General features: G+C 53.0%; 2 protein-coding genes across 2 annotated transcripts; one reads left to right on the top strand and one right to left on the bottom strand.

Moving 5' to 3' along the window:
- Nucleotides 1–4,424: 4,424 nt before the first annotated feature.
- RNF39 (ring finger protein 39) lies at nt 4,425–9,800 on the top strand. Its single transcript, XM_067752328.1, has 4 exons — nt 4,425–4,860; nt 6,523–6,545; nt 6,759–6,850; nt 8,364–9,800. The coding sequence occupies exons 1-4, from the start codon at nt 4,495–4,497 to the stop codon at nt 8,984–8,986; spliced, it is 1,104 nt and encodes a 367-aa protein (XP_067608429.1). The 5' UTR covers nt 4,425–4,494; the 3' UTR covers nt 8,987–9,800.
- PPP1R11 (protein phosphatase 1 regulatory inhibitor subunit 11) lies at nt 9,737–12,676 on the bottom strand. The gene is made up of 3 exons (XM_067752329.1): nt 12,361–12,676; nt 11,409–11,517; nt 9,737–10,969 (listed from the first exon to the last, which is right to left on the bottom strand). Exons 1-3 carry the CDS (start codon nt 12,427–12,429, stop codon nt 10,767–10,769), a joined length of 381 nt encoding a protein of 126 aa, XP_067608430.1. The 5' UTR covers nt 12,430–12,676; the 3' UTR covers nt 9,737–10,766.
- Nucleotides 12,677–13,008: the final 332 nt, after the last annotated feature.

Raw genomic sequence — 13,008 nt, 5'->3', positions numbered from 1 at the left:
AGGCTCCCAAAGACTTGTAGGCTCTTTATTATTACCTTTTAAAATATTTATTTATTTGGCTGCGCCGGGTCTTAGTTGCAGCACGCGGGATCTAGTTTCCTGGCCAGGGATAGAACCCAGGCCCCCTGCATTGGGAGCACAGAGGCTTACCCACTGGACCACCAGGGAAGTCCCAAGACTTGTAGGCTGTTTAAAAAGATGGGGATGTGACTGATATGGGGAGAGATAAACTGAAGAATAAACAAAAAGAGAGAAAAAAAGGAAGCGATGGAAAAGAAATGAGGGGATTAGGTAAGGCCTTCGCACCTCTAGCATCTCCAGTGCCATGCATGGGTGTTTAGTTGCAACATTCCACAACACCACAAGCAGACATCCTGGAGAGAGCTGGAAAGAGGTGCGAACAGTTATGTGGGAGACACCTACATTAAGAAGATGTGGTGCTAACAGAGAGGCAGGATCCAGTCACGGTCAACTAGAGCAAGCCAAGCCAAGCCAAGCCAACACACACTAAAAATCACCTCCACCCACCCAGCTCTCCGGAGATAGAATAAACCCAAGGGGGAATTAGAGGATCAAGTGCAGAGTTGATGGAGATTCTGGTGAGGGAGGGAGACAGTCATGAGAAGTGAGACATTTCCTGGCAACGTCTGTTTCCAAATGCCTTTTCCCTGCACTACATGTCCTAAAATCATTAAGTGTGAACTCACAGCAACTACTGCTTAAAAGCTGAGCTAAAGCATTTTTAGCAGGAATCCTCATCATCTGGTTATAGAACGCAAGTTTCAGCTGGATCATGAACTTCTTGAGCCAGACTGAACACCATGTCTCACTTCATATGAGCATCCCCCAGCACTGGGCCTGGCGTCTGCCAGTGAAGAATGACTGTTGATTGAGAAGGGTAAGAATATCTGTGTCTGTAATGGACACCAAGGGGGAAAGAGGTCGGGGGGGGGATGAATTGGGAGATTGGGATTGACATATATACACTAATATGTATAAAATAGATAACTAATAAGAACCTGCTGTATAAAAAACAAATAAAATAAAACTCAAAAATCTAAAAACAATAAAAAGAATATCTGTATCTGGCATTTAGAAGATCTAAGCAGAGTCAGTCAAAAGATCCTTTCGCGTTGCCCTGTTGGTGATGGGCAGTTCAATGACTGGCTATATATTTATGGAGACCGTCTGTGTGCCAGGCACGGTTCCAGGTTCAGGGAAAACAGCAGTGACCAGGCTAGGTTCCTGTTCCTATAAAGCTACCTTCTGTTGGATGGAAACAGATCAAACCAGATAAATAGATCATTTCAGATAGTGATAAATACCATGAATCAATATATCTGGGTAAAGAGACAGTGAGCACTTTGGAGGAAAACTACTTGAGATACAGTGGTGAAAGAAGTCTCTCTGAATATGCTACCTTTGAGCTGAGACCTGAATGAGAAGGTGGAGACAGCCACGGATATTGCTAGAGGAAGGAACATGAGTGCAAAGGCCTGGCGGTAATGTCAGTCTTGTTATGCTCAAGGAACAGAAAATATAAGGCACTGCAGGTAAAGCATAAGGAGCAAAAGGGGGAGGGGAAGGTCCACCTGTAACCTCAACATGTAAGACAGTGGGTCTCCCCTTGGTTAAACATTGGAATCACCTGGAGAGCTTTTAAAACTCCTGATTCCTGGGACCCATCCCCAGAGATTCTGTTTAATTGATCTGAGGTGTCTCCTGGGCATCAGGAGTTTAAAAGTTCCCCCAATGACTTTAATGTGCAACTAAGGATGTGAACCATCGACTAGGACTTGAAGGTCATAGAAAGGCTCTTGGATTGGTGACGATACAAGGTTCCTGATGAGACTCAGAGGCATTTCTCTGATATTCCAGGCCCAGATCCAGAAAGAACCCAATGTCCAAGAGGCCTTGGGGTGGGGATAGAGCCAAGAAAATGAAGCAGTCCAAAAAAAAAAAAAGAAAGAGAGAGAGACAGAGACAGAGAGACAGAAGGGGACAGACAAGAAAGCCCAGAGAGGCAGAGAAATCCGAAAAACGTGACAAATTGGAAGGGGCAAAAACAAGTGCATACAGTCCCAAAGGGCCAGAGACTGAGGGAGAAAGGGAAAGCATGTGTATTAGTTTCCTATTTGCTGCTGTAACAAATTATCACAAACTTTTGTTTGAAATCTGAGAAACAACACACATTTATTATCTTATAGTTCTGTAGTTCAGAAGTCTAAAATAGGATTTACAGGGCTAAAATCAAGCCCTGTCGGCGGGACTGGATTCCATCTGTAATCCATCTCCTAGCCTTCTCCAGCTTCTAGTGGCCACCCACTTCCTTTGCTCATGACCCCCCATCCTCAGTCTTCAAAGCCAGCAATGTCAGGCTGAGAGATAAGCTTCTATCTCTCTGGTTGTCTTCTTCCGCTTCTGTCCTCCACTTTTTTCTTTTTTTTCTTTGGCTCACCACACAGCATGTGGGATCTTATTTCCCCGACCAGGGATCCAACCAGCGCCCCCCTGCAGCGAAAGTGTGGAGTCTTAACTGCTGGACCGCCAGGGAAGTCCCTGTCCTCCACTTTTAAGGACGCTTGGATAATCTAGAATAATCTCCCTGCTTTAAACTCAACTGATTAGCAACCTTAATTCCATCTGCAAGCTTAATTCCCATTTGCCATGTAAGGTAACATGTTCACAGGTTCCAGGAATTAGGACATAGACATCTCTGGGGGACCTTTATTCTACCTATCATTACATGGATGTCCATTTTACAAAATAGACTTTGGTCATATCTGAAGTCTTTTTCTTGGATAGCTGTGTGTTTGATGAGCATGGAGCTGGGAGGTTTTTCCAAGATGAGTGTGTTGATTTGTGTACTTTGTTTATCAGGGTGTCATGTTTGAGTGTCTCCCTGATAAGTAGGGGAGAGAAGGATGCCTGGAGGAGTTGCCTAATAACATGCTGCTGCTTCATAAAGACTTATTGTTGTTGTATTGCTGTTCTAATTGACAATAAAACTAATGACAGAGTGTCTCTTTGCATGTGTTCTTTGAGTACGTCTATCTGTCCCTAAATAATCCTGGATGTCCGTCCCAGTGATATTCAGTGTGTATGAGACTATTTGGGCATATCTGTGATTTTGCATTATATGAAAGTATCTGCCTATTTGTGCATTTTGGGGCATTTAGACATTGCTGGATGCACACGCATGTTTGTACAACAGTGTGTGTGATCATAGTTGTAGACATCTGAATGTTTACTTATTCACAACTGCACAGGGGTACCAGACAGAAAGGCCTAGCGTGAGAGAGGTGGAGGAACTAGGAAGAAGAGGGAGCAAGGAGGAAGGAAGGAAAGGAGGGAAGAGGAGAGGAAAGGAGGAAAGAGACAGAGAGATGGAGGTGAGGGAAGAGGGCATGAGGAAAATTCCGGAAAAAAAAAAATCAGAAAGTAGAAGGGAGTTCTAGGAATCTGAAATTAAAGAGCGGCAGGGTGGAATCACAGCAAGGCCATGAATCAGAAGATCTGGGTATGGTTCCACTTCAGGTCATTCCCCTACTGTGTGACCTTGACAGTGCCAGGTCTCTGGGCCTCAGTTGACCAAAAGAGTGAAAATAGACAACCTTTGGGTACATGCCAAAGAAGGAGAGAAAGAGAAAAGTGGAAATAAAAACATACACAGAGAAAAGAGAGACAGACAACTAGAAAGAGAGACAGAGGAAGAAACAAGGGAGGCCATGGGAGCCAGCCAGAGGTACAGCTGAGAGAACCCTACGCTGACTCCTTGAGGTGGGGGTGTGGGCGCCTGCTCTCCACCACTTACCCCACAGCTTCAGTGTCCTCAAGCCCTTAATAGGTAAGGCAGAAAGATGGAGAGGAGAGAGGCCTCTGGAATGCCAGCCACACACCAACACTCAGAGGCCTGCCAAAGCCGCACAAACCAGGATCCCTGCTTCCTGGCCCCAGGCCCCCAGATGTAGGTGTGCCAGCCACCTAGAATGACATACCCTGGCGATGTGGGCACACATGCCAAAAGCGAGCCGGGGTGCCCTGCCCACCTGCACACAGCAGGCCAAGGGGGAGGTGAGATTCGAGCAATTCGGGGGGCGGTGACGGGGGCTACCCACCCCACACCTTGATACCTTGCCCCCAGAGCGCCCCCTAGCGAACACCTCCTTGGCTCGAGACCTAGATGTCCCTTCCACCCTCCTCCTCCAAACCTCACGGGGAAGCGGGAGAACCAGATGGGGTGTTACGCAAGCCCTGATGTTTACCTCCCGCAGGGGCCTCCTCCCTCCCTATAAAGCCTGACGTAGTGAGGAGATTGGCGGAGACAGACTGGTAGAAGAGAGAGGCGATTCCAGGAGAGCGCCAGAAAGCGTCAGAAAGTTAATGTGGGAGGCGGAGAGAGGGGCAGCGACGCAACCAGCAGCAGAGGCGCTCAGCCACCTGAGTAGCCCGAAGGTGGTCGCGGAAGGGACGGCGCCCGGACGCTGGCTCCCCATGGAGATATCCGAGCCGCTGGGCCGGGGACTGGTGCAGCGCCTGGAGCAGCTAGCGACGTGCCCGCTGTGCGGGAGCCTCTTCGAGGACCCGGTGCTCCTGGCGTGTGAGCACAGCTTCTGCCGCGCGTGCCTGGACCGCCGCTGGGGGACCCCGCCGCCCCCCGGCTCCGAGGCGCCCCCCACCGCCTGCCCGTGCTGCGGCCGGCCGTGCCCCCGCCGCAGCCTGAGGTCTAACGTGCGGCTGGCGGTGGAAGTGCGGATCAGCCGCGAGCTGCGGGAGAAGCTGGCCGAGCCCGGGGCCCGAACTGGGAAACGCCGAGGGGGCCGCATCCCCACCATGGGCTGCCTGGCCCCGCACGGAGAGGTGAGGCAGGGGTGCGCTTCGCGAGTCCGCAGCTGTCGGCCGAAGGGGCCATCCGCGGGCTCCCTGGGGAAGCGGGGAATGTCACCTCCCGAGCTGGGGCCCTTCTCGAAGTTTAGGCAAAAGATGGAGCTGGGGAAAGAAAAGCAGAGGACGGGGGGGCGGCAGCTGTCAAGTGAGAGATGCCGGGAGGGAGTTGACGCTTTGCCCAGAGCGAAGCTGGACGGATGCCTGAGTCTTGGGAGAGGGGCTGGAGGGAAGGGGTTGGGGCACCAGACAGAACAGGAGGAGACCCCTAAGGCCCGGCGAAGAGCGCGGGAACTGGGAGGCTGGGAAAAGACGCCGCTAGGCGCCCCGGAGGCGGAGGCCAGGCGGAGGGGAGGGTGCTGGGTGCCTGGGAGGTTGGTGAGGGAGAGCAGAATTCGCCCAGCGGAGGAGAAGCAGGAGGGAGGATGGACAAAAAGCTGGAGTGGAGGGGCGGGGAAGGAGGCGGCTGTCACAAGTTGGGAAGAAGGGAGGGAGGCAGATCCAAACTCCCCTGCCGTGTCGTGGGGTGGGTCTCCGGGCTCCGGCCTGGGCCTTGCTGTGTTGTTATTGTTATCCTCCGCTCCTCCCAGGGCCCCAGGCAGAGGCGGCCACGGGTGGCGGCAAGGTCCGGGAAAACAGACGTTGGGACCTCTGGCTCCTCTCCACATCCCACCCTGATCACCCACCCACCCAGCCTCCCGCGTCCCTCCTGGGCCCTGACTCTTTGGCCGTCAACCAACCCCATTCCCTTGCCGACCCCCAGGCGCTCCGCATTCCCGCCTGGCTTCTCGCCAGCAGCCGAGCTGGTCTCGAGTCTTGCTTCCACCCTTTGAAGTCTACATATACCTAGTCTAGGTGTAATTGGCATAATTAGGCAAATTGCCTTTCCTCTCTCCCCTTCACCACCCTACGGGTCTGCCCCAGTCTTTCCCACTAGACTGCGAAGCCGGAAGAGGGAATCCTAGTTTTTGGATGGGGAGCATCCAGCGCCCTCTCCTGGCTCTCATGGTACCCTGCAGATCTGCTGGGCCTTCTGGGACACATCCAAGTCCAGCTGCTTCCTTGGTCAGGGTAGAGAGACACAGAACAAAGGGCCCTATAAACGACACTGGGCTTTTATGGCAAGAGGGGAAGCAGCTTTATTATAAGGATTTTATAAATGAACTCTTAGCCTAAGGACTCTAAGTATGTGTTTGGTCTGTGTGATGGAGGAGGCGGGGGATGTTTATCTGGGATACACCCTCAGTAAGGTGGATAAGGATGGGGGCCACTGAGAAAGGGAAGGGGGGCGGGCTGGGAGGAAACAGGGAACGGTGAGGACTCTGGGGGCAAGAAAAAAGCCTGGATGAGGCTGGGGAAGGGGAACTGAGAGGCTTTGCGGCACGGCAAAGGGAGGAGGACGGTAGGGGTGGAGTTAGGAGGATGAGAAAGTGGTGACTGAGAGGAAGGAAAGGTCATGAAAAGGGAAGGGGGAGAATGAGAGGAAAAGGGAGCACAGGGGATAAAGAGGTGAGATCAGTCGGAGATGCAAGGAGGGACCTCACCAAATCAGACCCAGCTACCTGAGGAGGTGGGGGAAGAGCTCCCCACAGTATGAAGCCCAGAGCTCACATCCATGTTTTTTTCTGCCCACCCCAGGATACGAAGAAGACATGGAGAAGGTGAGTTCCATGTTTACTGTTTTTTCTTTTCCACTATCAGCTGCCACGTCCATCTTCTTACAGGAGCCACACCTTTGTCCCCACTCACAGACAGGTTTTGTGGGTGTGGCCTCACCCTTTTCTGCTCCAGAGGTGTGAGTGGGATAGAGGTGGGGACATCAGAGGGCAGAGGGTGTCTACCAATTTCCTGACCCTTCTCCCTCATCTATCCAGGTTTGATGCCCCAACTCCCAAGTCATCTAACTCAGAGGACGATCTCCCTGAAGATTACCCAGTGGTCAAAAACATGCTTCATAGACTGACGGGTAAGGAAGGCACAAGGGAGGGAACTAAATGAGAGGCTGTTTTCAGTTTATTCCCTTTCCTCTCTCAAATATGATCAAGTCCTTTTTGATGTCTGTATTAGTTTCCTAGGACTGCCATAGGAAAGCATTGCACACCGAGTGGCTTAAACAATAGAAATTTATTGTCTCATGGTTCTAGAGGCAGAAGTTAAATGATTCTAGAGGTAGAAGTCAAGGTGTCAACATTGTTGGTTCCTTCTGGGGGCTGAGAGGGAGACTCTGTTCCAGGACTCTCTCCTAGCTTCTGATAGCCTCAGGCGTTCCTTGGCCTGTGGATGGCATCTCCCTGTCTTCACAGCATCTTCTCTCTATACACACTTGTCTTTGGGTCCAAATTTCCCCTTTTTATAAGGACACTGGATATATTGGATTGGGGTCCACCCTAATGACCTCATTTTAACTTGATTACCTCTGTAAAGATTCTATTTCCAAATACAGTCAAATTCTGAGGTATTGGGGGGACTTCACAACTTTCAGGGGGGGGAACACAATTCAACCTATAAGGTCTATCCTTCATTCCTCACATTCCAGCTATTCTCTCCTCTTACCTGTTCATACACTCACACAACAGACCCCTGGGGGTCAGCTGCTTCTGGGGAATCCCTGCTGCCACCACTTCTCATCACTCCCTTCCAGAAGTGTCCCAGGATTCCCGCGTCTCCTTGCCCCTGAGGCTCCGGGCCTTCTCTGCAGCTTCTGGGGAGTTCCTTCCATCACTTCCAAGGCTGCCCTCTGCCCTTCTTTAAACTGCCTAGAGAAGGTACTCTGCCCTCTTGGTCACCCACCATCCCACCCAACCCAGATTGCTTCTAGCACCCCTAATCCAGAAATCTTTCCTCAAAGCATCCCATACACACAAGGCCAATGATTAGTTCTTTCTGGTCCCTTTGGCTATCACCACCTTCTCTCTCCTCTGCCCTGCGCTCCCTATAGAAATAGGCCTGTCTACTCCCACCTGTTCCTGCGGGTGGTGGGCTGGTTTCTCAGGATACTTGGATTTCTCCCTCTGGCCCTCCCCTCTGTCACGTGCGGTACTGGTATCTGGTATCAGTCTTCCTCTTTAGCTCCATCTTCTCCATCCTGTTGACCCAGCTCCCACCCCCCCCACCCCCGCCCCAGATGCTGCAGATTGAGGTATCAGTCCTCACCCTCCCTAGAAGTCAGACGAGCCTCACTCTGCCGCCAAGCCCGCAAACCCGGGCAACCCCTCCTTCAGTCTCTGCGCTGTGCCCCCTGCCCTGGGCCAGCAGGGTCCTTCTCCAAGTCCAATTCTCCAGAAGGAAGTGGCCCATCAGCGCAGGCTGGGTCTTGCCCAAGCCTGCTCTTCGTATGCCTTCACCCTCTTCGGTCCTACAGCAGCCTTTTGAGCTGCTGTGGGCCTCTTGTGTACCCTCCGCACATCCTCTCCATCCTATCCCTCCTCTGATTCGGAAAGCCAGCTCACACGGTCCTCCCTCTGCTTTCTCCTCTCCAGCCGACCTGACCCTGGATCCTGGCACCGCTCACCGCCGCTTGCTGGTCTCCGCGGACCGCCGCAGCGTCCGACTGGCCCCACCGGGGACACCCGCACCCCGCGACGGCCCGGGGCGCTTCAATCAGCTCCCGGCGGTGCTGGGCGCGCAGGGCTTCAGGGCTGGCCGCCACTGCTGGGAGGTGGAGATCGCCGACACCGCCTCCCGCGGAGACTCTTCCGGGGAGGATAAGGACGACGGGGAGAGCCGCTATGCCCTGGGCGTGGCCGGGGAGTCGGTGCGACGCAAGGGCAGAGTAGGCCTACGTCCCGCGGAGGCTGTGTGGGCCGTGGAGGATCGCGGCGGCCGCCTGTGGGCGCTCACGGCCCCGGAGCCCACCCCGCTGGGCGGCGCCGGGCCCCAGCCGCGGCGCATCCGCGTGGACTTGGACTGGGAGCGGGGCCGCGTGGCCTTCTACGACGGCCGTTCCCTGGACTTGCTCTTCGCCTTCCAGGCGCCCGGTCCCCTGGGTGAGCGCGTCTTCCCGCTGCTGTGCACCTGCGACCCCCGCGTCCCCCTCTGCCTCGTGCCAGCGGAAGGCTGGGAAGCTCACCCACAACCCTTATTCTGGCTTGGTCAGAAATAAGGCTGCTTCCTCTTGGGCACGGAAATCCTTACTCATTCCAGGCATCATGTCCACGCCCATTGCCGGTGTATTGATAAGCACCCCTCCACCTACATTGTCTGTTTTCTTCCAGATAGTTAGGACCTCAACTGGCCTCCAGTTTCCGCATCCATGCCCGAAGCTTAATTCATTCCTGCTCCCCCCACCAAATCTTGGGATGCTTCTCTCCCTTGGTTACCCCAGTACTTCCCAAGGGATCTCTCCCCTTCTATCTTTCCCGGGCCTGAATTGGGGAACAGGTCCTGCCCCATCAGTACTGGTAATTGGCCCATGTTTAATACACAGAGGCCCTGCCGGTCAAACATTTACCTCCCACCCCTGCCTCTCCTCCTGGCAAAGAAGGGCCCAGTGCCCTCTCCACAGGTCTGAGGGTTGGGCTTCCCTGCCTCGTCCATTCTGAGGTTTCTCCTCAAGAGAAACAAAAGCCTCCTCCCCCAAAGCAAGAGGCTTGACTCTGGCCTGGGCCTTAGGGCCCTCTTTTTGGGGGAGAAGGGGGCAGGCCAGTTCTACTCCACCATGGCGGCTTTCTATGCTTACAGCCTTTTCCCATTAAGAACCTTCCTAAAACCTCCCCCCTGCACATACAACAAGCAACCAATGGTGCTACCTCTCCTTTCCTCAACCTGGGAATGGCCCAGACACCCCAAATTCACCCTTGTATATAGCCTCACTTCTTTCCCCATATGTATAAATGGGCCCGTATTTAACACATTTTGTGATGTTGGGTTATTTATTTTGTGCATCTGTGGCAATAAATGAGATCTCAGTGGTAGTATGGATTTGACTGATCTCTGCAACTGTGCATGGCAAGAGGCCTGGAAAATGATATCTAGATCCCAGTAAGGGGTGGGGAAGGCCAGGACATCTGGGCTGGCAGAGACATCAAAGCCTAGGAAGGAAGGGGTGAGAGTACATCTCTGCTCCCTCCCTGTTCCTTCCTCTCCCAGGGACGCAGGCCCCTGGGACCGTGTTGGATCTGTCTCCTAAGCTGGAAGACCAAAGGCTGAGGAGATAGTTGGCTCTAAGTGACCAGTCTTGAAGCCAGCTTTGTCAGAAACCCTAAGTCACACGAGAATGGTGAGGGGAGAAGACATGACTATTTCTTTTTCCATTTCCCATTCTCCCAAGGTGAGAATGACAAAGACCTCTCTCTCTCCTAACTCCTCTTAAGGGCATGACGGGAGTGGGCAGGAGAGGAGGGAAAGGGCTAGGAGCCCTGAGGTCTCACATAAGACCTCACATCCCACAGGCAAGGACTAAGAGTTAGGATGACATAAATACATTAGTGGAAAAGCTCTAAGCCAGGATTAACAAGCATAGCTGGGGCAAGATTGCCTGGAATCTGACTAGGACCCTGGCAGTGAAAGCTGGGGCTGTTGGAAACCCAATTTAACTGTTTGGAACTCAAGTAGAGAGTGCAAGGGGCCAAGATAATTAGATCACAGGACAGGTAGTTTGGCAGTGAGAACAAAGGGAAAAGACTGGGACCAAGATGCCTGGATCCCTGAAGAGAGGAGGCAGAAATGAGGGCTGGGGGAACCCAGAAGCCTGGGTTCTGGAATAGCAGCAAGTCAGAATTCCAGGATCTCTGTCCACCCTCCTCCCCCTCTTCCCTCTATCAGGCAGAGGAGAGGGGAGGAGGGGGCTGGAGAAGGGACCAAACCATGGGTTAAGTCCCCGAGTAGCCACATGAATACATTCAGGGCCAGACAGACACAGGAATGGTGGGGCAGAGAGGAATTTAGTGCTGCATTGGCCCTGGAGGGGGCTGGGAGGGGTCAGGAGGCTGGGGAGGGGTGGTGGGGCTTGGTCCCGGGGTTGAATGACGCCGTCCTTTGCGGTGGCCCCGTACACAGTGTGTATGACCACAGCCCTCCTCTTCCTCCTCGTCACTCTCCGTGGAGCTCTCGCCAAAGGCCCGAGGTTTCTCATAAATACAGCAGCCTGGATTTGGAGGGAGGAGCCCAGTTAAAAAGGAGGAAGAGATAAGATGGAGCATCAGTTCCATTCCCATTGGATCTCAGTAAAAATCCCTACTTTCACCATTTTCTCCTCCTACCTTCCAGGAACCAACTTCCCCAGGCCCACACCCTGGGACTCAGACACCCAACTCCCTCGTCCTTTCCAGCCAGGAATCCGAAGCTCCACTTCTCCCACCTCAGATACCTCTTGACTTTAAGCCTTGGCACATCCCAATTCAAGCCTCTCCCTACCTCTGTTCCTCTAACCTTAACCTTCTCTCCCTGATACCGGAGAACCACCAGGACAGCCACAGGATTGTGAGCATCTGGGGGCTTCGGGAAGGTCAGTGAATGTAAGAAGGCAGAAGACATGCTGAGGGGAGCCAGGACTCCAGGGTTACTGTGGGCCAACAATTACTCACATTTTGATGAGCGGCGGCCCATGTGTTCGTTGTCCACAGTGTCACTCGTCCATTCCACCTTTTTCTCTGGTTTCCGTTTCCGAAGTTTGATGGTTAGGCTCCGGTTCTCCTGGAACGTTAAGAAGGATGGCCATATCTAGCTAGTCCCCTCCTATTAACATTTCCCACTTCCTCCCGGGGGCCTCCTCTCTTCCCTTCCCCCACTCAATCAGGATCAGACATAGTGCCAGAGGAGCTGAGGGCTGGGAGAAGATAAAATAGAACAGATTTTTGGCCTCAGGGAGTCCCTTGAGGAATCATGAAGTATTATTTCCTGTTCTTGGTAACCACTAGTATACAGAGAAACCTATTCCCCAGCATCCTGGCATCTCTAGTAACTATTACTCTAAACTCCCTTAGTCCAAGGGTTATTAAACCCAACACAACCTTCTCCCTTTGAAGGCAGCTTAAGTTGTTTTTGCAAAAATACTACATTTTTCTCTATTTATATCTCCTCTGATTTTTCAAAATACTATCTTCATCTCCCTTTTCTTGTTCCCTCATTCCCTCTGCTTCCTTTTACAATCATTCCTTCAACAAATATTTACTGATAAGTATGGTTCTAGTCAAATTCCCCTGCAGCTGGCCTCCAACCATGCTTTCTCACACAGCCCTTCATTTACCCCCAGCACATCCCTTGCTCCTTAATCTCCAAATTCCCGTTTTTTCATTACTTATACACACCACCACTCCAAGAAGCATCACCTATATCCTAACTCTATTGCTGGTCTCTTGACCAGCCTTCTGCACCAACTCTGACACACCCCAAATCTCCCAATACCTTGAGATTCTCCCAACCCCACTTCCTCCCATATCCCCAGGCCCAGCCCCTCCAGCAACTCTCCAAAGCGCTATCCCTTCCCTCCCGGTATCTCCCCAACCCCTAAACAGCACCGCCCCCCGCCTTTCTCACGGGCTCGGTTGTCACGGTAACCGTTGTCTCAGTGACGGTCTCACTCAGCCCGGCCCCTGCCTCCGCCATGGCTAAGGCTGAAGAGAGGGAGGAGGGGAGGAAGGGGGATGAGGCACCCTTCTGTCTTTTCTGTGTCTCTGAGGTCTAAGACAATCGGTATCGGATTCAGATTAGTAGCCAGGATCCTCCACCTTCTTTTTTCCCCCTCTTCCTGGGCCTCCGCTGCCCCACCCCTGGGGATAACCTGTCCAACCCCACTTCCGGATCTCCGCTTCCGGGTGTGTGACGCATTCTGTGGTCCCCCTTTTCCCTTCCTGGCACTAAATGTGTCTAAGCTCAAGGTCGCCGGATTAGTTCCGCCGTAATGCGACAGTGCGCAGGCGCCGCAAGAAGGCTACACAACTTTGGCGGAAGGGGCGTCACTGCGATGTGGAAGCAGGGGCGGAGCGAGCAAGTGCAGCACGCGCATGCGCCACAGAGATTGAGCTGGAACCTGCGGTCAAGGAGGGTAGAGTTGGGCTTGGCGCTGCAGACTGGTTACCGCACGTGGTTCAGATGTCCAGTAGCTGGGTCCATCCCACCCCCATCCCTTGGCTGTGTGGGAGCGCCGAGAAAACAAAGGGGCAATAATAATGGTCCTACCACGGC

This window comes from Pseudorca crassidens, chromosome 10 (assembly GCF_039906515.1).
Source record: "Pseudorca crassidens isolate mPseCra1 chromosome 10, mPseCra1.hap1, whole genome shotgun sequence".
Taxonomy (NCBI): domain Eukaryota; kingdom Metazoa; phylum Chordata; class Mammalia; order Artiodactyla; family Delphinidae; genus Pseudorca; species Pseudorca crassidens.
The sequence above is the reverse complement of the archived record's forward strand: the minus strand, read 5'-3'. Positions and strand labels throughout refer to the sequence as shown.

Bases quoted from the DNA above. Each gene is read 5' to 3' on its own strand.
- RNF39 (XM_067752328.1), top strand. From the start codon at position 4,495: ATGGAGATATCCGAGCCGCTGGGCCGGGGACTGGTGCAGCGCCTGGAG. The intron at 4,861-6,522 runs GTGAGGCAGGGG...TGCCCACCCCAG, and splicing joins GCCTGGCCCCGCACGGAGAG to GATACGAAGAAGACATGGAG. The intron at 6,851-8,363 runs GTAAGGAAGGCA...TCTCCTCTCCAG, and splicing joins CATGCTTCATAGACTGACGG to CCGACCTGACCCTGGATCCT.
- PPP1R11 (XM_067752329.1), bottom strand. From the start codon at position 12,429: ATGGCGGAGGCAGGGGCCGGGCTGAGTGAGACCGTCACTGAGACAACG. The intron at 11,518-12,360 runs GTGAGAAAGGCG...TTAACGTTCCAG, and splicing joins TTACCGTGACAACCGAGCCC to GAGAACCGGAGCCTAACCAT. The intron at 10,970-11,408 runs GTGAGTAATTGT...CTCCAAATCCAG, and splicing joins GGGCCGCCGCTCATCAAAAT to GCTGCTGTATTTATGAGAAA.